Source organism: Pyricularia pennisetigena, chromosome 1 (assembly GCF_004337985.1).
Source record: "Pyricularia pennisetigena strain Br36 chromosome 1, whole genome shotgun sequence".
NCBI lineage: Eukaryota > Fungi > Ascomycota > Sordariomycetes > Magnaporthales > Pyriculariaceae > Pyricularia > Pyricularia pennisetigena.
In genome coordinates, this window is record NC_043740.1 from 3,366,667 (window position 1) to 3,390,480 (window position 23,814).

The window sequence follows — 23,814 nt, forward strand, 5'->3', positions numbered from 1 at the left end:
ACTTCATATGCCACTCCGCCACACACACCGACCTAGTAAACGTGAGCGCCTAATTGCTACCAGCTGAGATGTTTCCGTAAGCGATTCTACGCAAAACGGTGTGTTGACCTCCTTCTAACCCTTAAAAGAATCTAAAACTGGCCCGTATATGCCTTAGAACGACCCGAGTCTTCCATGTCTTGTTCGCATGTCATGGCGCTTGCCAGCACAGTGCCCGGGACAATACCCCTTTTTTTGCATAATCACATCGACACTAGTTGTTTTCACTCGCGAGCCGTATGGCAATCCATCGTTGGTTGAAGTCTCATTTCGTTCTCAATCAGGTCATAACAAGTTGCTTTTTGAATGACCCCGAAAATTGATGCCCCGTCCGTAAACCCATGCAAATGAAGAAAGCCAGATCAAAGACGCCCCGACGACCGTCAGAAAATTTAAACCATCGTCCCAAACATCTAGTAACGCTTGCCGTCCCTGAGGGTATCGGCAAACTCCTCCAGCGGGCTCCTGATGAGCTTGGTCTCTTTCCACAGGTTGGGGGTGAGGAAGCCGTATGTGTTGGAAACGGCCGAGAAAGTGGCCTTCAGGGTGTTCTCGAGGGTCTTGGTCGAGCCGGACGACGATGTGTAGGCATCCTCGATACCAGCAAGCTGGAGGAGACGCTTGACAGCGGGCGAGGCAACCAGGGCGGTACCACGGGGAGCAGGGATAAGCTGTTAGGTGGGGTCATGTCAGAACAGGTTCTTTGGCAAGTTTCTAAGATATTTTCTAGACTTGAATTTGCTACTACTTACGCGGACGGTGACGGAACCGCACTTGCCGCTCTCCTTAACGGGGAGCGAGTGAGGAGTACCAAGGTTGGTACCCCAGTAACCACGACGGACGGGGATGACGCTGAGCTTGGCAATAATGATGGCGGCACGGATGGCAGTGGCAACCTCCTTGGAGGTCTTGATACCCAGACCGACGTGGCCCTCGGAGTCACCAATGATGACGATGGCCTTGAAACGGGTACGCTGACCGGCACGGGTCTGCTTCTGGACGGGCTTGATCTGCAGTAGGGGGAAAAGATCCTGATCAGTCTTTTGTTCCATGGAAACCTTTCTGGCGATGTCCCAGACGCCAGCCTGAAAAATTTCAGCTGCACCGCCGTATCAAACGCACCTTCATGACCTCATCCTTGAGCTTGGGCAGGAAGAAGTCGACGATCTGGTACTCCTTGATGGGGAGCGAGTGCAGGTAGATCTCCTCCATGCTCTTGATCTTGCCGGCCTTCACGAGACGGCCGAGCTTGGTGACGGGCTGCCACTCCTTCTCGTCGGACTTGCCGCCACGACGGCCACGGCCACGTCCACGTCCACGGCCACGGTCACCACGGCCGCGGTCGCCGCCACGGTCTCCTCCACGCGATGCGAAGCCGCCGCCACGGGGTGCTGCGTCGGCCATTGTGTCTGATGTGTTTTTTATTCTCCTTCGGGGGCCCGGTGCCTTTGGTGTTTTGGAGGTTTTCTGGTCGGTCGTCTACTCGGGTCGGCGTCGAATGGGCGATTTCAAGTGGCAGAGGTCGAAATCGGGCAAGCACGTATATTTTCCTTGCTGCACTTTTGGGTGGGGTGGGCAGTGAATTTGCCCCGGTCACTTTTGCTTGTGGGCTAGGTCCCGCTCACATTTTCGAACCCTAAAGCTGTTTTTTGCCTTGATTATCAGGCAAACAGAGCAAAAGATTCCACCAACGGCCCACTCCACTTGGCTGGTAGCTCACGTGATCCCGTCGGACACAGGCCATTGGAGGGAGTGGAGAATTGGATTGACGTCCGAACAAGTTCCTCAATGTGAATTAATTCAATCTACAACGAGTAAGGAAAAATTGCCTACTAAGCTATTAGGCAAGGTATCTGGCTAGGACCCCAGTCAAAACTCAATCGTCCTCATGGACTTTTTCAACACCTCGTCTCGCTATTTGTCCCTTGATCTATGAGTTCCTGGTGACCATCTCATCTTTGTTCCTACTCTGCCAGGCAGGCCATCGGTTTACTCGGCACAATGCCGCTCATACTACATCGTGCTCATGCTGGTAGCGCGGGGTCCTAATCTCGACTCCTCTTCGATTCCTGGAAGTCTCCCTTGATGCGGGGCTGGTAGTAACCGCCCCTATCACCTAATCGAGTCGTCAGTCTACAACAGGGTGATGATCGCGATGCGGAAGCCGGTGTCCCTCACCTGTTTGACGTACTGGCATCCTTGCAACTCTATTTCCTTGGCGCGGAGTAAGTTGCGTGCAGCCTTGTCTTCCACCGCTACATGGTGAACCCCAAAGACCCAGCCCCAGGTAGGATGAAAGACTACCTAGTCATCCGCCCTGTCCTGTGAGTGAGTATAAGAAAGGCCTTTCTCCGCAAGTTGACTTTGATGTTGGATGAACCTCCTGCCTCCAGCGCCTCTGCTGTCCACAATCACCGGCATCCTTTACCAAGATGGCAAGGTCACTACCTCTCTTGATTTCCTACGGTCTAGTAGGCCTTTTTGGCTTCGTCCAAAGCCAGACATTTGATCCCAACAAGGCCACTCCCGAGACTTGGGATCCGGCCAAAGTCGGTACGGACAAGACGACAAATGCCACCTATAGAAATCCAGTCATGACCGAGAACATTGGAGACCCATGGATGACCAGGTATACAGAAAATGGTGAAAACTGGTATCTCTTCACGTACTCCACCAACGACAACATCACCCTCAAGCGTTCCAGGGCTCTCACCGACAATTGGGATCACGCAGAGAGCCGCGTCATTTTTAAACCGGACCCTAAGAGCGGCGAGCCGTGGTCTACCGATATCTGGGCGCCCGAAATTCATAACATCTCGAACAGATGGTATGTCATATTCACGGCAACCCCAGACGGGGATAATCCACCACCAATGCAGGATGCCTTGTGCCCCTACAACTGTCCAGCCGTAAACCACCGCATGTTTGTTCTGGAGAGCAGCGGATCGGACCCATGGACTTCAAGCTTTGCCTTGAAGCCCGAGGTTAATACGTATGACCAGTTCGCGATCGATGGGACATATTGGCACCACAACAACCAGACGTATCACATATACTCTTGTTGGGAAAATGCATACTCGGCTTGGCCTGCGAACCTTTGCATCACACACATGTCGAACCCTTGGACCGTTGACTCGAGCCTGGCAGATAGGCGCATCATCTCTGTACCTGATCAGCCCTGGGAGAAGACCCCGTACGGGAGCACAAACATCCGCCTCGCCTCCAACGAAGGGCCTCAGCAGCTCATCAACCCCAAGACCGGCCAGCAGTTTCTGATGTACTCTGCCGCGCGTGTCAACACGCCCTTTTACTGCCTGGGGATGCTCGAGCTGGTGGGAAACGACCCGATGATGCACACCTCCTGGAAGAAGCACACGGACGGCTGCGTCTTTCACCTCAACAGCGCCGAGAACATCTACGGCACTGGCCACGCCAGCTTTGTGACGTCGCCCGACGGCAGCGAGGACTATCTCGTCTATCATGCCCAGACGACGCCGAAGCCCAAGGCCGACTTGTACCGCACGGCGCGTATTCAAAAGTTTACCTGGGATGAAAAGACGGGCGCGCCCGTGTTCCCTGTCGCGTCCAACGGTCCGTTTCCTGTGCCGTCTGGTCAAAATGGACATAAATAGGCCGCAGCGAGGTCGATTCGGGGGCTGAGTGAAATCAGAGGTATTTAGGCGCCGCTAGAGATAGTCTTGACAACGCCACTTGGTTCATAAATGAGATAAATGTCAGCCAAATGGAACATCAATGTAGACTCACTCATTAGCTTCAGCCAGAAATGGTTGTCGCCGTCGGATCATCTACATGCAAAGCTGTCTCATCTCCCAAATGCTATAATGGCAAATTAAATTCCCTCACTAGGCTCTTCGAAGAATTGCTGACTGTAATAACTACCAGAGGTCTCACCGTTATAGACATCAACATCGGCCAACGGCTTACTCTTGGCGATAAGCGAAACACCCCCGCAAGCCTTGTAACGACAGGGGCCCCGACACTTCTATTTCTATGCATATCGTAGGCATCAACCAAACAGCGACTCCTCTCACTCTGTTGTTTACAAATAACTCCTTAAAGAAAACCCAGGGATCCGCCAGTCTCTTAATTGCTGACTAGACGATGTAAAATTCACAAAGACGATTAATTAATCAATCAATTGATATGCGTTTGATCAATGCGGGAAGCCTAGAGCTGGAGGAGTTTGTAGGTGCAGCGCCACCGTTCGCCATATTGTCGCACACTTGGGGCCGCGCTGAGGTGGCATTTCAGGACTGGCTCAGCTGGCGACGTGCTGCAAGTATCGACCGCAACGGGCATGTTGCAAATTATACCAAACAAAGCTCCGACGCTTTGGATAAGGAACACCCTCAAGGCTCCGGGTTCTGGAAGATACTGCACGCATGCCACCAGGCGCGCCAGGATGGTCTGAAGTACCTCTGGTGCGACACCAACTGCATCGACAAGTCCAGCAGCGCCGAGTTGTCCGAAGCGATCAACTCCATGTACTCATGGTACGAACGCTCAAGAGTGTGCTATGCCTACCTAGAGGATGTCCCTCCTCCAGGCGCATCCGCGCTGAGCGAGGGCGGCAACATCTGGGAGGTCGACTCGGCATTTCGACGCAGTCGATGGTTCACCCGCGGCTGGACGGTTCAGGAGCTTGTGGGGCCGCTGCACGAGATGAAATTTTACACCAACGACTGGACTTGCCTTGGGACCAAGACGACACTGGCGCCGCTGCTGCAGGAGATCACAGGGGTCCCTGAAAAGTATCTGTTGCGGAAGGAGGGTATCTCGGGCGCTGGGCTGGCGCAGAGGATGTCCTGGTTCGCCAACCGGGTCACCTCGCGTGAGGAGGACATTGCATATTGCATGCTGGGGATCTTCGACGTCAACATGCCTCTGCTTTACGGTGAGGGATCAAATGCCTTTGTGCGACTGCAGGAAGAGATCATCAAGAAGTCGGATGACCACAGCTTGTTTGCTTGGAAGTGGGTTGTCGAACTTACAGATCGAGCAAGGAAGAGCAGTACCATGTTGAGCTCCAGCTCCGGCGGTACACCAGTAACTCCCCTCGCAAAAGCATGGTCTGTCTCATCATCTATGGTTATAAGCGCACAAAAAGGGTTAGCAAAACCCACTCTCCATCGCAACTTTCCCCATTTGCGACTTGAGCATCTGTGGCGAGAGAAAATGTGGCGCAACCCCTTGCGACCAATGCTCCTCGCCCCAGATCCGATCTGCTTCTACGCGTCGAGGCGAATGCCGGTATTCTCGCCCACGCCAGAGGTTGCGCCCTTTGCCATCAACAATGCTGGGATTTCAATCACATTACCTCTGTTGGACCAAGGAGACGGCAACCTCGTCTTTGCCGTGCTGCACGCCGACGAGAACATCAAGCTCGGCTGGCAACGTGGGTGGCAGCAGCTTAAGTGCATACCGCTTGTCAGGCATACTGAAAAGACATATCGGTACACGAGGACTTGGTTTCCTGAGCGCGCCATCACGATCACTCGCCGGCGTAGTGATAGCCCCGATGGCGGCAAAAGCGTGCAGAATAGTCGCTTTGCTGAGCCCGAGGTTAAGACTATCCAGGTCTGTCGTGACTACCAGCAGGTGCCATTTTACTACCGTTCCCTTGGCTGCACCACAATGCCCCGAGGTTTCTGGTCGTTCTATCCCAAGGGGTATAGAGACTGGCGAATAACGAGTGGATTCGTCACCCCAGGGGGAGTGTTTAACGAGTACGGGATTTTCTTTGGCGACGGAAGCGAAGTCGACCAAGCCGTGTCGGGAAGCACTCCCGTGCTGAAGACGTGGAAGAGCAGCGTGGCCGGTGGCATTCTGGTTTTTGCTTGTGCATCCAAGCCCAATCGACGAGTGGCGGTGTTCCTCGCGGTAGAGCGCCTGCTTCCCATGGGCCGGCAGGCCATCGCCCCGAGGCCACTCTGCGTGGTCGTACGATGTGAAAAGAGCGGCTTGGGCCTCAGGGGAGAGCCAAGCCAGGCAATGTTTGACAGGTTGTGGAACGTGACGACCGAATCACGGGAGCGCAAGAAGCTGCCGTGGGACGTTTCCGAGTGCAAAGAGGCCCGGGTGATGGTGCACAACGAGGCGCCCCTGAGTCTTGCAGATGATTCTAGAATTTTCTTGACCGAGATTCACTTCATTTAGGCTGTGAATGTCGCCGGTGAAGGGGAACAGGCCCCCGCCAAGGCGGGATGGTTGGTCTGTCAGTACTGTGAGTGGTAGGACAAGGGCCGTCAGATGGTGGTCTTCCCCTTTTTTTGAGGGATTATGGGGCCAAGTTGGTTTGCACGAACTTCTTGGTGGGATGTACTTGCCTTTCGCGGTGATGGCTGACAGCAAAGACTCACGCCCTTTCCAGGTTGGCAGACAAAAAGAAAAGTTTCCGATATGGGCAGGAACCAGCGATATTAGAGACCTGTTTGTGTTTGGACGCAATCGTAAGTACAGTAAGATGAGGAAAGAAGAAGGAAAGAGCGCCCTTACACACATCAATTTCTCCTGTGCAACCAAAACACATCACTGCACCTATATATGTTGTCAGACAACTTTACCCAGAGCTCTCTCAGATTGAGGTCATGATATGCTATGGCTGTTTGCTGATGTTGCCCCCCCTCCTTGTTTCTCTCACGTCCAAAAAGGGAGTCGTTGAAGCCCGATTGGGCCTCAATGAGTCGTGCCGCGAATCTCATCGGTTGCCCATTCGACCAGGCTGTTCCGTCTATGCAAGAGGGGGGAAAAGGAGAAATACAAAGGAGACCAGTCAACTACATTTTCTTCTGATTTTTGAACTACAAACACAACGGCGCCTTGGCTTTGATATTCGCAGGTTGATATCATATTATCTTTGATTGCTATTACTCTGTTGCGTCCAACTTTGGCTAGCCCCTCGATCGCTAAGGCACATCGCAACTCAGAATTCAAGAGTGTTCTCAACCCATTCTTCAGGGCCCCAAAGCACCCGCATCAGCCGCCTTCCTACTACTGTCCCGGACTTTTACATCAAAAGAATCCTCGTTCGCAAGGATGGCCAAAGACAAAGACAGCGGCCGTAAGGATACCCGCAAATCCAGTACAGAAAAAGACAATACCAAAGCAGACATCAGCCAAAAGGCCGCGGACAGCCAAAAAGAAGCCAAGACTAGCACGAATGCAGCCTCGGAGCGAGTATGCAAGGTCTGCAGCTGCATCAAGGCCTCAGAGTTGCATGCAGACACGTGCCCTTACAGATGACGCGCTTGACAAAGGCCCATTTCGACGCTTATAAGCAACGAATAAGCTCCGGCCACATACTGAGTACCTTACCTCATGCAAAAGTCTAGCTGTACCTACCTGGGTGAAGGATTTTCAGGGGTTTTTATTTTTGTTGTTACTTATTGGCTGGTGTTTTGGATGACACTATCCTAAAATATGGGACGAACTTGCATGCGCCATGTGCACAAATAATGTAAGCCGGATGATATTTGACATATTTCGCTCTGACTGCGCTTTAGTCAGGGACATTTTTCTGAGCAATCCAACTTATGACACAATCTCATTAGTTATACGTCGTCAATGATGAAGCACATTCTTGTTGCAAAGCTGTTTCTGAGATCCAAGAATAAGGGAAATTTGCCCTGGCGAGAATACAGAACAGATTTTCGAGGCTATAGACATGGCACAGCAACATAAACAATGCATGTACCCAGTAGCCTGACAGTCTACATGCAAGACATGTTAAGAAATTAAGAAGCAAACACGATTTGCCATCAGCTGCAGCTACAGAGGTCAACATTAAGCTTTTCAGATCAAACTATATGTGCATATAATGTCACCTCAAGCTAGTGAAATATCCTGCAAGAGTGATCTTTTTGCCCACAGTCCACAAAATCTATCCTATAAAGGGGGAAATGTTTCCCTTTTCCTGATACTCACACGCCACTCTGTTTGTGAGATATGTCTGTTTGTATATTTTGACCAGGCAGCCCGATCCAACAAGCCATTTTTCATATCCATCTACTTATAAGCTTCTCCAGTTTTCTCTTGTCACTGCAACCTTCCAGGCGGTAGCTGGGGAAAAAAAAAGGTATGCCCACTGAAGGCGGCCCCAGAGCCTCAAGTCCAGACAGTCCCGACGTCAGACGACCCTTTTCCATCACTGCTCACGACGAAGCCCTCCTCAGCGAGGCTGCCAGACACGCCAAGATGGCCGCTCTTGAGATAACCTCCACCTTTGACACCACACCTGGCTCTTCGGGCTGCGCATCATCCAGCGGCGCCACCGCCGGCCGCCAAAGCAGCACGAGACCAACGTCATGCACAGGGAGCGGCGGCATCATGGACACGGCCAGCACAGCCGAGCAGGAACCCGCCGGCGCCGCACTCAGAGACGCCCTCACCACCACCATCGCCCCCGAGCAGCCACGCCACGAAACCCGCAAGCTCGCGAACCCGACCCCGCTGGGCCTCTGCGCCTTTGCACTAACCACGTTCGCACTGTCATGCATCAACGTCAACGCGGGCGGCGTCCGCGCGCCGCACATGGCCGTGCCGCTCGCCCTCGGCTACGGCGGGCTCGTGCAGCTCCTGGCCGGCATGTGGGAGATGGCGGCGGGTAACACCTTCAGCGCGACGGCGCTGTCGTCCTACGGCGGCTTCTGGCTCGCCTACGGCATCCTCCTGACGCCCGGCTTCGGCGTGCTCGGCCCAGGCGGCGCCTACGACGATGGCAGCGGCGACGCCAGCGCGACCGCGCGCGCCGCGCTCGGCATCTTCCTCGCCGGCTGGTTCGTCTTCTCCGTCGTCCTGACCCTGCTCACCCTCCGCTCCCACCTGGCGCTCTTGGCTATGTTCTTGGCGCTTGACTTGACCTTCTTGATGCTCGCGGTCGCCGAGTTCGCCGGCAGCGACGGCGCTGTCGAGGCGGCTGCGGCGCTCACCCGCGCGGGCGGTGCGTTTGGGCTGGTCACGGCGTTTTTGGCGTGGTATAATGCGTTTGCTGGGCTGGTGGACGACAGGTTAGTAGTTTCTTTTTTTTTTTGTCGTTTTGCATTACTCTTTCTTTTTCCCCTCTTATTGTAATTCCCACTGGGCATATCACTTGACTTGTGCTGACCATATTGGTGCCAACCCTTGTTGTTTAGCAACTTCTTCTGCACCATTCCCGTCTATCATTTCCCGTGGTCCGAAAAGGCCAAGGGAGTTAGGAACGGGCAAAAGACAGAGAGGGAGATGGTCTAAGGGATAGGACATGACGACTTACTAGCAAGCTCTTGTGAACTTTTGGTTTGTCTTGTTTAATGAGATGTATGCAACTTCGCAGGAGCTTTCACGTACGCCGTTAGCAAAGAACACATATGATGCGGTATGGAGAAGGATGATCTCTCTCCAAAGGTGAACCATCATCTAGTTGTCGTTTCCCGTGCTCGAAATCTCTGGGAAAGCTTGCAAGTCGATTATGGAACTAAACAGGCACTAGCTGAAAATAACTGTACAATCTGAATACCACACAACAGTGAGCAAAAGCCAGGTCTCCAAGCAAGGAATGGTAAAGGGCAGTGCAGTGAGGAAAGGGTGCATGTAACCGCTTCTTCCCGACCCCATCCCTTGATGTAAACGCGTACAGAATACTTGTCTATGTCTCTCTTCTTGAGTCGACATAACTCGCTGCCTCACGGCCCGCGATACGGCCATAGACCACACACTCGAGCAGCGAGGACCCGCCCAGCCTGTTGTCGCCATGTACACCACCCGTGATCTCTCCAGCTGCCCAGAGACCCTCGATAGGACGACCTTTTGCCACAGACGACAGAACCCGGGCCTTGTCGTCGATGGCCGCTCCCCCCATGGTGAAGTGCGTGATGGGAGTCACCCGCCCGACACAGACTTCCTTGTCGCCGTCTACATCCGCGCGCTTCAGGCTCCAGCGCCCAAAAGATTTGCGCCCCAAGGGGTCCGGCTTTTCGCCAGCCGCAATGCTGCTATATTCCCGTAGTGTCTGGCGTGTGGTCTCGTCTAGGTCGCTGATCTTCTTCTTGGCCATGAGGCCCTTGGACGTGTAGAAGCCTAGATGACCCGATGCAGCGTCGCATGTCCCGGGATCTAGAAGCAAAGTCACGTCCCACTGCTTGGGCACGGCTTTTGCCTCAGACGGCGGCTGGGCCATGATGGCGGAGCTGACATGTTCTCGTGTCTCCATCTCGTTGACGAAACGTTTCCCATGACGCAGCATGATACCTCCTTCACCACGCAGCATCTCGGCGGCCAGGATCTTTACAGGGGAATGCGGATTAGCCGGGTCGACGAACCCGGTCGGGTGCACCTGGACACTATCCATATCGACAAGGACGGCTTTGGCATCAGCCTCCAGTATATCCAGTGCCGTGGCCGGACGAGCGTCGTTTGTAGATGGAAGGGGGCCGAGGTCGGGCCTGTGCTTGATCAGGAGACCCGTGGCGTCGCCGGCAAAACCACCAGCGGCAAATATCACAGGGCCCGAGGCAGATGCCTTGGTTTGGTCGGAGTCTTGGGTCTGGACGCCGTCGGTGTATTCCACTCCTACCACCGCAACCTGCCCGTCGTCGGCCGGCTTTGTCAAGAGCTTTGTGACGTCGCAGTTTTTCCGCAGCTCGAACCGGCCGTCCTTGCCCGCTTCGTCCAGCAACTTTGCTAAAAGTGCCGAGACGATAGCATAGCCAGGCGGAGTATTTCCTGCCCCGCGATGCGTTCGCGGAACACTGTGTCCTCCGAGCTGGGCAACCACGGACAGATCGACGCCGAGCTCGTCGTGAAGAAAGTCGACAGCGGCTGCGGAGTTCTCCGTCAGGGTGCTGATTAGGCTTTCTCTCCCGTGACGATCCAGAAGCCCGGCAGAGTTCAGACGTGCACCGGCCGACTTGAGCGTGTCATCACGAAACAGGGCGGCCGAGTCGGACCATTGCGTTTGGAATCGCGTTGGAGCCCCATTGATGCCACTTGATGCCTTGATGCTGTTGCCGCCTGGTTTGGCTGCTCGCTCAAGAAGCAGGACCGAGACGGAAGGGCTGGCTTTCAGTGCGGCATGGGCAGCTGAGAGACCTGCCAAGCCGGCGCCGACTATGATGATTTGCTGGGGAGGTCGTGCTTTGACTGCAGCCATCATTTCTTTTGTGCCACGAAGTGCTGTTTCGCGATACGCGTAGTGCACTGCTGCCAGGGGGATAAGGATGCCTAGAAGTGTGGCAAGTGCTTTGGCAGCGAGACGCCGAGTTGGCATTACTCACTTGTTTTTTTTTTTTTTTTTTTTTTTTTTTTTTTTTTTTTTTTTTTTTTTCTTTCTTTTTTCGGATTTCTGCGTCAACGTGAGTGATTCTAGAAAAGAGTAGCAAGCTTATAGTAAGTATACTGTACACGGAAGAATTTTCTAGTATTTTGTCCGGCATCTCGGGGAACATCTTTCCCCGGTAGGTTGGACCGGAAATGCAACAGTCAGACCACCTTGGGTAAACATGACCTGACGAGTCCGTCGTGGCCGACGATACAACGATTACACTGAATTTATGGCATGACAATTCAAGACTTTCATCAAGCAAGCGCATGAGGATAGTAAAAGGTGATTTTGTTAATTCATCGTGTTGTCGTGGACAAATATCCATTGAGACCGACATAGAGTTTGTGTGAGGTGTTGAAGCCGCATGCTTGACTGACAGTCGACTGACTAGGTTCTAGCGCCTTCCAGCCCTACAAGCGGGAAATTTGTAGCGCTAATTTGGTATCCATTCCATCGTCTATTGAGACTCGAGAGTTCCACATAGTCCGTCAAGTCCGTACACAAATATACTGTAGGAACTAGAACAATTGTGATTGAAAACTGACCTATTGTTGCTGAAAGGTGGGAAAACTCAAATGTATATATATATATATATATATATATATATATATATATATATATAATTGTTCACTCTTGATGGACGTCAAACTCCCAAAGTCAAATCACCTGCCATGAACCAAGATAAAAGACCAAATTGCAAGCCTGCAAGTTGCTATGCTGAGATATCGTAAAGCACATTTCTACATACTCGAGTACACATAACTATCAAGCTGCCGCCAGTGATCGGTTCAGCTCGAGTCCCCAATTACAGTGGTCGTAAGAACAAAGACAATCCCAAACTCGACTTCTCTGCGCGCCACTCTTTCCCCCAAAAAGCAGGCCTTGCCTTGAAAAGGCACGCCAACCACTCGAGAAAAAAAGAAAAAAAGAAATCATCGCGCAGGCAGTCCTAATGGCTGCCCCTGAAGTACCTTCAAGTCCCAATACTGTTCCAATCTAGATTTCATAAACTTGACCCTGAACGCCCCTTGAAATAATCACATGTACGCGCTTATTCGGCGTCCCAACATGTGGTTTTACGTCATCTTCATGTTACCCACCAAGAGACAACCAGAGGGGCCCAGTCACTCGAACGGATGATGACCTGCCGTTGTCCCATGATTAAGCCCTGCGGTAGCCGCCTCCTCTCCTCTGCCTCCTCTTGTCGTCCTGGTACGCAAAGTCGTTGGCTTCGATCCCGCTGCCGCTGACGCTGCTGGCGGTCAGCTCGGGGATCGGATGGTGGTAGGACTTGGTGCCGACCTCGCTGCCCGCGTCTTCGGAACCGACGTAGGACCCGGGGACGTGGTGGCGGTGGCTGCGGCGGCGGTCACGTTCACGCTCGCGGTCGTCGTCGTATCCCGTGCTCCCGCTGACGACCGAGGACTCGTTCTCTTCGATGCGGCGCATGGCGAACCGCTCTCGGTCGTCCGTCTGGCCGCGCGCGAAGCTAAAGTCGCGACGCGGTGCCGATGAACTGGAGCCGGCGACCGAAGACATGTGCGAGCGGCCCTTCTCCTGCAGCCTGCGGGCCTCGGCGCGAATGCGCTCCTGCTCGCGATCGGCGACCTTGTCGGCCGTCGAGTAGACCTTCCTGATGCCGCCAGACTTCTTGGGGGTCGAGGTCGGCGTCCTCTGGCGGTCGCCGAGCAGCTCGCTGGCCTCGGTGCGCTCGGACCTCGTGACAGCGCTGCTAGCGCTCGGGTTCGTCGAACCGTCCCAGGTGCTCGCGTCGCTCTCCGCGTTGATGCCGCCAACCCTGGCCGGCCGTTCGTGGCGGTAGTTGCGAAGGTGCTCCTTGGCCTGCTCCTCAGCCTCCTCGTCGATCAGCGCACCGTCGGCCCCGACCTTGCGTGTGTTGTTGCCCTCGCCACGCTTGGCCGCCTTCTTTTCTTCCTTGGCCAGGGCCTTCTCCTCACGGCGGCGCTCGCGCTCGCGGTCCCGGGCCTCCTTCTTCTTGCGACGGGCCTCACGGGCGCCGATGTTGGAGACGCCGGCCGTGATGCCCGTCATGTAGGTCGAGTCCGTAATGTCGGTGCGGCCGTCGTCTCCATCCCGGTACCTGGTCGAAGCGGAAACAGTCGTGCGGTCGTCGACGTCCTTGTAAATGCTGCCACCGCCGAGGTCAGTAGACGGAGTTGCGTTGGAGAGGATGGTGCCGTTGGGGCCGCGCCGGCGCAGCACCGTGGACTTGTAGTCATCCCAGTCGTTCTCCTTGAAGTAGAAGCCACCATTCTTGGCCCAGAAGAAGAACCAGATGCCAAGAACCACAAACGCGGCTCCAATGAACCCAAACAAGACAAACATGGCCGTGTTGTTAATGTTGTGAGGGTCCACGACTCCCCGGGATGGGTCTGGACGATTGCCATCCTGGCGGCGTACGAGGTTTCGGGCCGTAAGCACTGCACGAGCCGCGAGCGGACCGAGCGACGTCGGGTCGACAACTTCGGCTGGCACGGCCCGGCCAAAAAGGCTACCGATGATGGCCGGTGCCATCTTGGTTGGCGCTTAATTCTATCTCAGACGGCCAAGAGCTGATTTGGTGGAATGAGATCAAATCCGATGGTTGATGGAGAGGAATGTTTGTTCAGTATGGCCGGGCGGTTGATACGTAAAATCTTGCTGCTCCGAGCTGAGTTGATTGTGAATTGTCTGAGCCGATGGCGAGGAATTTTGCCAACCAAAGATCGGCGTACGTCTTCAACCACTATCGATTCCTCTGAAAATGCAATGCAAGAAAAAAGTGTAGGCGGTGAATGCTGCGCTGCGGTCGTCAATTTGCTTGCAAGTCTAGAGATACTGCAAGTTGACGACGATAACCATCTGACTCGATCACCTGAGAGAAATGAAAGAACCGAGCCTGCAATCTTGGCCCTGCGTCGTAACATAGACTTTTACCGGGTTTCCACAGAAACCTGAACTCTGCAGTCCATGGTCAGAGAATAAATGACGTCGCGCTGAGAGTAGCAAGTTGAAGAAAACAATGTGGCCGGTGTTGACCAGGCAACGATGATGGAACCAGCCGTCAGACGCGTTGCCCCGCCACAGCCCAATCAAAACAGGCAGGTAAGGTATTCGGACAACCCTGTGTTCAACACGGTGACCTGCCACCTGCTCTGCACACCGCCCTGTCCATTCGTTAACTAACAGCATCCAATGAGATGAACATCTAATTAGATGCATTTTTTTGATAAAAAAATAAAATTTAAAAAATTGGGCAGATCTAATTCGTTTGTTGCAAGTGCCCAACGCATTCCCTTGTCCCCTTTCTCTCTCTCTCTCTCTCTCTCTCTCTCTCTCTCACCTACGTCAATAGGAAAGTTACGTGTAGCAGCCTCGTGGAGGCGCCGGGATCTTGAAGCCAGCCCAGCCACTCGTCGGGCTGCATTTTGGGTTTCAAGCCGCGCAACTCACCAACCAATCGCCCCCTGGGGGGGTGTGAATGCTATTCCAAACCATCAGGTAGACGTAAAAAGGGTGGAGTGAACCTTTTTCTTCTGTCCATACCCAGCTGGCAGAGAATGAGCGTTTCTTGGCTGTGACTTCGTTTCATGTGCGCGGTTTGGGACGGCGCTTCTTTGTCAATGCCAGGTTTCGACGACCATAGCCGGTATTCAGTTGATCCCAAAGTGATGCATTCCGGGCAAATCTGGATTTTGTCGTACTCTAACAAGGACCAGAAACATATCTAGAATCCAGCTTGATGGAATCGCGCGTTTCTCAGCAGTATCATCCTCATAACCCGAACCAAATGCCTGTTACCCACACAGTAGAGAGAATAACATTCGGCAAAAGGGGGCAGCATTGTTTTAATTGGGTTTTGGGGTATATCCAGCAAGTAACAAAACCAATGAAGACTGTTCCGCTGCTGGCTAGAACCATCAATGCGAAGTGAAAGCTTTCAAATTTTTGCCCAACTGGCGCCTAATCGAAACATGTGCCCAAAGAATCTGCGTATCTGCAATGTACACAAAAAAAAGACCAACCAGGTTTTCTGTCCCATAGAGCGGTGCATCTTTGCTAGTTCTGTATACAATCTGAAAGATTACACAAATATATCGCACAATATTCTGTCCAAGTAGAGAGAGAGAGACAAAGAGAGCATGGCAAAACCAACGATGGGTATAGGGCCAGGTGGAATCGTTCCAGCACGGTTCGCTATTAGTCTCAAAACCCTCCGGCCCGCGTTTTTCAGAACCTTTATCGTCGTCTCATCATATATAAACCCTTGTCCATCCAAGTCGCAACAGGGCGAGGTAGGAAATTATAGGAGATACATAAGTGTCAGTTAGAAGAAATCAAATATGGAACCACATATTACTTGCGGAAATCCAGACGCCGCATGAATTAGTCGCTGGCAGCAATCTGTACATGCCATGTCTGAGACTAAGCCGCTAGCAACGCAATCAAGAAAAGAAATGGAGGGAGATTTTAATGATGTGACTGTTTTATACGCAACAGGGTTGGTCACTCCAGGTGTAGAAGGGAATAAAAGCCAAAAAAAAAAAAAAAAAAAAAAAAAAGAAACGCTCAAGTTTCGTCATCATAAGTCGTTACAAATGCCATTAGAAAGTGTCCAGCGAGGGGTGAAGAAGAGAAGAGGTGGGAATCGGGAATGATCTCAAATGTGCCTGTGCCCCAGAACTGTCTCATCGAATCCATGTGGGTGTTTTGATGTAAGATTCAAGCCAAGCCTGCAGGGTTAACAAAGATATTGTCCCCAGGAAAAGCGGTGCGGTCAGACAAAATTATGTTCGTATGCGCTGTAGTGGGCGTAGGAGTTTCCAGAATCGGGTGGAGGAGGCAGTGGCGGCATGCGGTGTTGGTACGTTGCTGGCTGTCTATCATACTCCAGATAGCCGTCATAGCCACCAGCTCTACCGTAGGAACCGGCCTGAGAAGATGTACGGGGCCTGTAAGACGTCGCCGTCCTGCCGGACCTGCTAACTCTGCGATCGTCAGCCGGATCCACATAGCTGGACCTGTCGCTGCCTTCGCCGGCGGCGGTGGAATTGCCCCTCGAGAAGTTGATCTCGGCACCCTCTTTGCACTGCAACTCGGCACCGCCCATCTTGAGCGTAGCGGCCCCAACAACTCGAACGGTGAAATCATCGTTTTCCTCGGTGTACCGCGTAGTCCGAGTAGTGGCAGACTTCTGCACAAAGTCGCTCTCCTCGCGACTGCCAGAGCTGCGTGTCGAGTGGCTGCTAGGAGCAGGACGTGACCGCCGCTCAGCCTTTCGCAATGCCTCGGCTGTCAGTGCGGGTGCGGGCCCGCCTTCGACGAAATCTTGATAGGCATGTGCAGCAGCAATTTTCTCTGCCATCTTGTTCTCAAGCGGAGCTCCGCCATAGTAAGAGTTCCGGCGGTTTCGATCAGACCTTGTGGTAGCTACCTCGGTTTGGTAAGCCCCATGATCGTAACTCATCGGTCGACTACTGACGCTGGGGCGCCGCATCCTGGAACGTTCTTGAGCATAGTTGAACGGCTCGAGCTCTGCAGATGTCTGCATGCGAGGGGTGAAGGGATTATTATCGCTGGGCCCTCGAGAAGGCGGGCGAAAAGGGCCGGTGGATATGTGTCTGGGGGCGGTTGAGTGTGGCCTAGGCGGCGGAGGTGGTGGCATTCGCAGCCTGTCCTCCAACCTGGCATCCAACCTGGGCTGTTCATCCCGCTTTTTCGTCTTTGCAGATGATCGACGCTGAATGGAAACGGCCGGATTACGATTCTCCTGGTCGTAACGCCCATCATCATAGCGAACCTGGCGGTGACCCATTGCGGATGCAGAGCGACCGGGTCCCATTGACATGGATTCGAAACGACTTTCTAGAGACCGAGTTGGTGGCGGCGGAAAGTATTCTCCCATCAACGGCGGCGGCAGCGGTGGCGGATGTATCTGCTGTACGAGATGGGGATTCCCCCACGGCGGCTGGGGACCCGGTGCTGGCAGATACGGAGGGGGTGGGAAAGACCCGGCCATTGGATGTCCCGGTGGCATCTGATTTGCAGGAATGGAATACTGCGTTGCATACCTCGCGTTGGCCAGTGGTGGCCGCGAGGTAGTGTTTACGTGGTAGCTGGAATGACGATATGAGAGATCCCCAGTACCAGCACGTGGGCGTGAGACACCTGGCATTATCAAGGGGTCGGCATCAACTGGGCTTCGGCCGTACCAAGCGGCGTCTTCCTGATGTAATGATCTCCGAGACCTTGAGCCATGTCCTTCGGGGGCGGCGCTGTAATATCTGGACGAGCCCTCGTCATAAGTCACTCGCTTCGACGTTGGTGATTTGGGATGATCCCTGGTCGACTTGCGCCTGCTGACATCGGCATTCCGATGGGTCCGCTGGTCGGTAGCAGAACTCCCGCTCCCGCTTCCACTGCTGGATGTGACTGAGCTGTCGTCGGACAAAGCATGAGGCGATGGCGGCTCTGGCAGGGACCTGTTACTCCGTGCCCTTCTAGTGTTGGAGATTTCCCTGCCGGGGCTTCCAGGTGCGACCGAGGCAGCAACTTTGGTGCCTTCGATGCCGTTGTCGTTTTGATCTGCATCTTCACAGTATGCAGGCTGTCGCCCATAGACATGAGCTCTGTCGCTACTAGACATGGCGAAACCGCACACGTCGTATCTGTCGAGGCCCTCCTATATGGCAGGAGGTGAAAGTGGTTGGCCAAGGGCCAGTCAGCCTTTTAGGCTATGCGGTGTACGTTCCGTTTGCGGGCAGTTGCTTTGGTGGTGATCAATGCTAAAGGGAAGTTCGCTGTCTATTATATTTCCCAAATGATGTGGTGTAGAGTATTTGAAATGGCCAGCTTTGATCCGTAGTAGTCGTTTGTTTGTACCGTTTCATGCAGCGAGCTTGGTAGTTCTCATGTGAGAAACCGAGAGTGGGGATGACCCGACGGTCTGGGAGTGACGACGAAGCTGTTTGTCGAGATCAAGAGTTGACAGACACCGGCGCTAAATCGCGACGTCCGAGGTGCATTTGCACCAGAGGGGCTCAGAACTATGATAATGTTGTTCTCCGTCCTTTCGGCGGTTTAAACTATGGGGTTAGAGCTCTTGGATGGTGCAAGAAAATAAGGCGCAACGACGAAAGCGGCGGCTGGACTTTTTTTTTTCTTCTTTTTTTCTCTGCTAGTTTGGGTGGGAGGGGATGAGATGGCAATGGAGTGGGTGGGTTGGGTGTGTGGGCAAAAGGAAAAATCAAAAGGACCAGCGCGAAAGGTCAGAAATGGATGGATGGGTCCGTTGAATATGAGATGTGAGTGGTTGCAACTGAATGGCTGGCTGTCCTGCTTTCCCAAAAGTGATTATCCGGATCGACTTCGTACGGTCCAGTGGGGAGGGATGTTTGTTGTACAAGGTAGAGGAACACAGTGACAAGAGAAGGGGAGACGGTCGGAACAAGGACCCAGAGTCCCTTGACTTGGTGGAGGAGGGGTGTGTCGTGGGGATTTCATGGGACCGTTGATTGACGACAGAGGCAGAGGGAGAGGTTCCACCGTTGGCAGCAAAGCAACCTAGCTCTTTGAGTGGCAGTGGTGGGGAGGGAAGGTGCCACGATTACTTCCCCGTCAAGCCCGTCCTCGTTCACGTTCTCCCTACGGTACAATACCTAGTCTACAGTACCTAGCAAGCTATCGATAACGAGGATCGGTAAGGCGGGATCTCTACTCTGGGGTTAGGTTCAGAGCTGGAGGAAATTTGGATCCAAGCTCACTTGGCTGAGGTGGGCAGGTACTCTAGTTTTCTGGTACCTTACCTTACTTCGAACATTCTAAAATTAATTACTGGATAAGAAGTGAGAGTGCGATTGACCGACCGACAAAAAGTCTCATTTTGAGGCTAGCATCCTAGCTCGTGGCCCAGATTGTTGTTTACTTGGTCCATTTTCTCCTTTCCAGTCGAGCCGACCATGTGTTTGTTTTACTTTTTTTTTTTTTTTTTTTTGAGTTTCGTTGCCCGTTCAACCTAACCCCAGCTTGATTCCCATGCTACGGGTACCTACCTCCTGTACCTATTCAAATCATTAGACTCGTCTGACGTCGGGCAGTCCTTCCCGTCATCAACTGTTACCTGTGGTTCGAATCGAGCAGAGTCAAAATTTGCGGACCTTGGGGGATCCTTGGAGCTTGGACGGTGATCTGATCTGCCAAGTGTTTGGCGGCTTTGGAGCTGGGTTCTGTCAGGGACTGGCTGGCCAGGGCCCGCTGAGCGAGTTTCCAGAAGCGCACCAAGAACGAGCTGTAAAGCCAGACCAAGTCGCGTCAACTATGAGTGCCGTATTTTATGGACGACTGTGAGCTAATCGCTTATCCGGGCGACATTTGGCGGGTCTGCAGCTGTCGACCAGGTCAACTACTGTAAGGCAAACTGGCCATGGCGACGAGTGCCCGCTCCGGAGTACCAAAAGTTTGCTTTCCATCGTAAGGACCCCTTTCTATTCTTCACCCGCCTGTGAAAATCGACCTTCCAAACATTTCCGTGTGCCCAACGACTCGTTGCAGACGCAACTGCAAGGCACCACAATGCCGTGATCCGTTTCGGCTCAAAATTGTTGCCCAACTTTCTTTTGGTCCGCAGGGTTCAGTATTTTACCTACATTAGGGAACCTAGTCGCTTACGAACCGGCCAGAATAAGACTGCTTGCTTACCGTTCGTTTCATACACTACTGACAGCTGCTAACGCAGGCAACATGTACAGTAGTAGCTCTACTCGGTAGATGTCTAGAGCAACTAATCTAGTACTGTAGTATCTTATCGGGCATCATTGAATCCACAGGTACCTACTGCTAAGCACCTTACCTAGCTTGGCTGGCTTAGCTACGAATTATCTCACCTATCTTACCTTCGTCCTTGATTCACAATCATCGTGGCTTCTGCAGCTGCATGGCGGGGTTCCGGTTCAGGACATGAACGGGCCCCCCATTTTGAGGAACGCCCGAACAAGTTAAGTTACTTTTACACGGGATATTTGGTTCATTCATAGTGGCTCTACTGTACAAACTTGGTCAAAAGACATTTCCCCAGGGTACTCGTAAAGAGATCAGCAACCACACTAGACTGGACTGTACTGCACGCGACTAGACCCGATATGGTAGAAACACTCACTCCAAGATTCTCTCTAGGTAACTAACATAATATCATCTATCCAATAACGAAAATCAACCGGGAATGTCCTTGTCCGGACCCCTTTAGCCGGGCCAATTCGGGGGCTCGATTCAGGGCAGTTCGTCACCTTTTCGATGCCCAAAAGTCCCACTTTTCACCTCGACTGGCTGTCGGTCGCTGACCGCCAACTCTTCGCCAGCCCCAAAAGAGCCTCAAAAAAGAGGGGATCATGGCTTCATCCCCCACACCAACTAGTCCTTTCTATTCCTGGCGGGAATGGGAGGCTGGTGCATGCATCGTTGAGAGAGCAGCAGCAGAAAATTACTCCTTGAACGGGCAGCGGCAAGGTGACGTGACTTGCCGGGAAGTGGATATGGTCCCAGGGTTGCCGTGCGCTGCTTGGTGCTCCTCCTTCCCGTTCCATGACGGACTGGAAGAGCCATGAGCGGGCTCCCTGGTCACGAGGTGAGAGTGACACCAACTGAAGATGTCTGTGCTACCAAGTTGCATCAGCGTCGTCGGTCTGTATCGTATGGTTACCGACGACCGCTTTCGTGGGTTCCGGGCTTTGGCAGTACCTTTGGCAATTGCCCTTTGACAGTGGACTTGACAGTCTCGATTGACACCTTCCAGTCAACTAGCTTGCAGGCAAAAAACCTCCGAACCAAGGAAGTTGTGGAAGACGATAGATGTATCCGCTTGGCGGTCGCCTCATTGATTGGTACCAGCACCCTCTACGCCGGGAACTTGCATAGGCAGGTCTGGTGATTTATCTGCTCTCTTGCACAGTCACTATTCAACAGTCCCGTACAGGGCCGACGGTCAGAGACGTTTCCTCGATCATCACATGCGGCGGGTAGATTCTGCCCTTCTGGTCTCAGACTCTGGAATTTTCGTCTTCTTTTCATTGGCCATCGCATGGAGGGACGGCTTGTTAACGTGTCTGATCTTGGGTGCTGAACAAGATTTAATGTCTCACGGACTTATACCGCACCCTACCGGGCTGAGAGATGGCCAATCATGAGCGAGCGGAACGGGCTAAGGAGCTGAGGTGCAACTGCAAGAGCGCACGAGGGAGGCAAAATTTTTTATCATGGCAGACATTACCAGTGGCAGTCAGCCTGTGCTCTCTGGTAGTTATGGTCTTTCTTCGCAACTGCGCGAGAGACTAGGCACAGTTTCTGATGCTTGTGCCACATTTCAGGTTCGACAAACACACAATCAAACTGCGTATCGGTATAACAAACCGGCGAGAACGACGACGACGACGACGACGACGACAACGACGACCTACGACAACATGACGGCCAAGAAAGAACGAGCATTTGACATTATTACCATAACAGATAGACACCAGACCAATGGGGTTACTGGTGAGTCAGGAAGCGAATTGCGACTAGCAAGGGCGAGCAAATGAGCATCTTTCATTCTTGAAGACGCTCGTCCTCAATGGTCAAAATTCCCTTGGAGTGGAGGTGGAACCACTATCTGCATGTAAATAAAGCATTGACGCGAGTGCAGGGATATATTGGAGCGGAGCGAACGAGGAGGCCGGGGGTGAAGATCGTCGAATCCACTTTTTGTTTTCTCTTCTGGTCTGTCTTGTGTGCAAAATGAGTTGAGGAGCAAGACGAGGCTCGAAGTCTGAAGAAGGCCTGCCTGTATCGAGGAACTCCGAAAACCAGCCCCCCCCTGGTCTCGTCTAGTCGGTCCCGTGATGCATCCAGACTGGGCGGGAATTGGACCTCGGTGTGTACAAGGTCAAGGTGGTTTTCTGAGAATAGGTACGTATACAAACCTAAGCACGCAAGACGAATGTCGGTGATATATGGCCTTTGCTTGTCAGAAGTACCATAGTACACTTTTGAGTGCGCATCTGCCAAGCCGCTGCTCATTTGCGCAAACGGGATCTTCCCAGTCTTGTTGCCAAAGATGGCAAGCTGCATACTTTTTTTTTTCTGCGCAAATCAGCAGAGGATCGGCATAGCCGGCCCAAGACAAGAGGAACCCAAACAGCAAAGCTCATTGTTCCAAGACCTCACACATCTTCTAGCTCTGTGTGTCTGTCTGCGTGTGCGTGTGCGAATCGAAATACCTGAGACAAAAGTATTGACTGCCTGGCGTTATTGGGAGGGTGCAAGTCGAATGTATCACCTCGCTCAAGATGCTTCTCTACACCGCCTTTTCAGTCCAGCTTGACATCCCAGTCCTTCTACCATGCCGCAGTGAGGAGAAAGGACGACGCCACCGGGCTTTTTTTTTTTTTTTTTTTTTTTTTTTCTCTTCACTTTGTATCCTGGGCAGGCCTGATTGCAGACAACGCGAGTGTTCCGCTGCGCGTGGGGGGACAGAAAGCCTGGCTTGCTCAACACTACGCGAGGGTTTCAACTACTGTACGACGCATGATCACATTTGACCAAAAAAATCAAAAAGCATTCCAGGCTTGCTGCTTTGCATGATTGCAGGCGTTCGGTCAGAGGCGGAGATGTAAAAGACCCAGGGAACATGCTTGCTGGAAGGGCATCACTGCCGCTGTAGAGGTGAGCAGAAGCAAAAAGGGGGAAAAGAAAAAGAAAAAGAGAAAAAAGAAGAAAACGGCAACTGAAGCCTCACTGCCCGATCTAGATTGCCAGCACCAAGGTTTGCCAGGGCTTTACCATGATCGATTGGGTCTCCGCGTCGGGGAATAGAGATGAATTATATGCATGACGATGATGATCACCTCGACTGATTTTTTATTTGCGCTTTGTCGCTGCTTGCTGCAATGTAAGCTGGGGCGACGGGCGTGTACAATGTAAACAAATACCTGAACTTTTGTAAACGGGATCACCTTGCAAAAAAAAAAAGAATAGGGCCCCCGGCGGGCATTCGTCCGCCTCGCGCTCTTTTTGGTTTGCCACTGTTGGGTACCATCGGTTGTTAACTCTTGTCCGCGTGGCGTTCTGCAACAAGAGACCGGGGGGGATGGGGGATATAGGCGGCTTGATATGATCCTCAGTGTGTGTACAGTAAAGCAGAAGCCCAAAAGTCCCTTAATAGTTCCGAGTCCTTGGGCACCTTAGCGTCTTGTCTCTCAGGAGAGGGCTCTGTATGGTCGAATTTCAGCATAGATTACATGCGGGAAGAAGCAGTGCCTAGGCTCCTTGTTGTTTGTCAACAAATGTGTACCTGTTTAGGAAATCCATACTTTGATAGACTGGTGCAGGGTAAGTAATTCGCACCACACACACGAGGAGTTGAGAGCTGAGCTACGTTTTGGGAATTTTTTCTTTCTTTCCCCCTTGGTACTATGTTCTCTACAGAT

The 23,814-nt window shown here is 52.8% G+C and overlaps 10 protein-coding genes across 10 annotated transcripts; 5 read left to right on the forward strand and 5 right to left on the reverse strand.

Moving 5' to 3' along the window:
- Positions 1 to 452: 452 nt before the first annotated feature.
- Positions 453 to 1,443, reverse strand: PpBr36_07550 (uncharacterized protein; the record flags this gene model as incomplete). Its single annotated transcript, XM_029894687.1, has 3 exons — positions 453 to 710; positions 792 to 1,049; positions 1,162 to 1,443. 3 exons carry the CDS (start codon positions 1,441 to 1,443, stop codon positions 453 to 455), a joined length of 798 nt encoding a protein of 265 aa, XP_029748462.1.
- Positions 1,444 to 2,471: 1,028 nt separating this feature from the next.
- On the forward strand, positions 2,472 to 3,671 carry PpBr36_07551 (uncharacterized protein; the record flags this gene model as incomplete). Its single annotated transcript, XM_029894688.1, has 1 exon — positions 2,472 to 3,671. The coding sequence occupies one exon, from the start codon at positions 2,472 to 2,474 to the stop codon at positions 3,669 to 3,671; it is 1,200 nt and encodes a 399-aa protein (XP_029747806.1).
- A 532-nt stretch (positions 3,672 to 4,203) lies between these two features.
- On the forward strand, positions 4,204 to 6,216 carry PpBr36_07552 (uncharacterized protein; the record flags this gene model as incomplete). Its single annotated transcript, XM_029894689.1, has 1 exon — positions 4,204 to 6,216. The coding sequence occupies one exon, from the start codon at positions 4,204 to 4,206 to the stop codon at positions 6,214 to 6,216; it is 2,013 nt and encodes a 670-aa protein (XP_029748463.1).
- An 879-nt stretch (positions 6,217 to 7,095) lies between these two features.
- Positions 7,096 to 7,302, forward strand: PpBr36_07553 (uncharacterized protein; the record flags this gene model as incomplete). The annotated part of the gene is made up of 1 exon (XM_029894690.1): positions 7,096 to 7,302. One exon carries the CDS (start codon positions 7,096 to 7,098, stop codon positions 7,300 to 7,302), a length of 207 nt encoding a protein of 68 aa, XP_029747810.1.
- An 816-nt stretch (positions 7,303 to 8,118) lies between these two features.
- Positions 8,119 to 9,288, forward strand: PpBr36_07554 (uncharacterized protein; the record flags this gene model as incomplete). The annotated part of the gene is made up of 2 exons (XM_029894691.1): positions 8,119 to 9,065; positions 9,192 to 9,288. Coding segments are annotated over 2 exons (1,044 nt in total), but the record flags the coding sequence as incomplete, so codon positions are not given.
- On the reverse strand, positions 8,164 to 8,456 carry PpBr36_07555 (uncharacterized protein; the record flags this gene model as incomplete). The annotated part of the gene is given in 2 exon segments (XM_029894692.1): positions 8,164 to 8,279; positions 8,294 to 8,456. 2 exon segments carry the CDS (start codon positions 8,454 to 8,456, stop codon positions 8,164 to 8,166), a joined length of 279 nt encoding a protein of 92 aa, XP_029747819.1.
- Positions 9,289 to 9,682: 394 nt separating the features above from the next.
- Positions 9,683 to 11,188, reverse strand: PpBr36_07556 (uncharacterized protein; the record flags this gene model as incomplete). Its single annotated transcript, XM_029894693.1, has 1 exon — positions 9,683 to 11,188. The coding sequence occupies one exon, from the start codon at positions 11,186 to 11,188 to the stop codon at positions 9,683 to 9,685; it is 1,506 nt and encodes a 501-aa protein (XP_029748464.1).
- Positions 11,189 to 12,517: 1,329 nt separating this feature from the next.
- On the reverse strand, positions 12,518 to 13,891 carry PpBr36_07557 (uncharacterized protein; the record flags this gene model as incomplete). The annotated part of the gene is made up of 1 exon (XM_029894694.1): positions 12,518 to 13,891. The coding sequence occupies one exon, from the start codon at positions 13,889 to 13,891 to the stop codon at positions 12,518 to 12,520; it is 1,374 nt and encodes a 457-aa protein (XP_029748176.1).
- A 2,242-nt stretch (positions 13,892 to 16,133) lies between these two features.
- On the reverse strand, positions 16,134 to 18,002 carry PpBr36_07558 (uncharacterized protein; the record flags this gene model as incomplete). The annotated part of the gene is made up of 1 exon (XM_029894695.1): positions 16,134 to 18,002. The coding sequence occupies one exon, from the start codon at positions 18,000 to 18,002 to the stop codon at positions 16,134 to 16,136; it is 1,869 nt and encodes a 622-aa protein (XP_029748466.1).
- A 2,737-nt stretch (positions 18,003 to 20,739) lies between these two features.
- On the forward strand, positions 20,740 to 21,278 carry PpBr36_07559 (uncharacterized protein; the record flags this gene model as incomplete). The annotated part of the gene is made up of 2 exons (XM_029894696.1): positions 20,740 to 20,898; positions 21,144 to 21,278. The coding sequence occupies 2 exons, from the start codon at positions 20,740 to 20,742 to the stop codon at positions 21,276 to 21,278; spliced, it is 294 nt and encodes a 97-aa protein (XP_029748465.1).
- Positions 21,279 to 23,814: the final 2,536 nt, after the last annotated feature.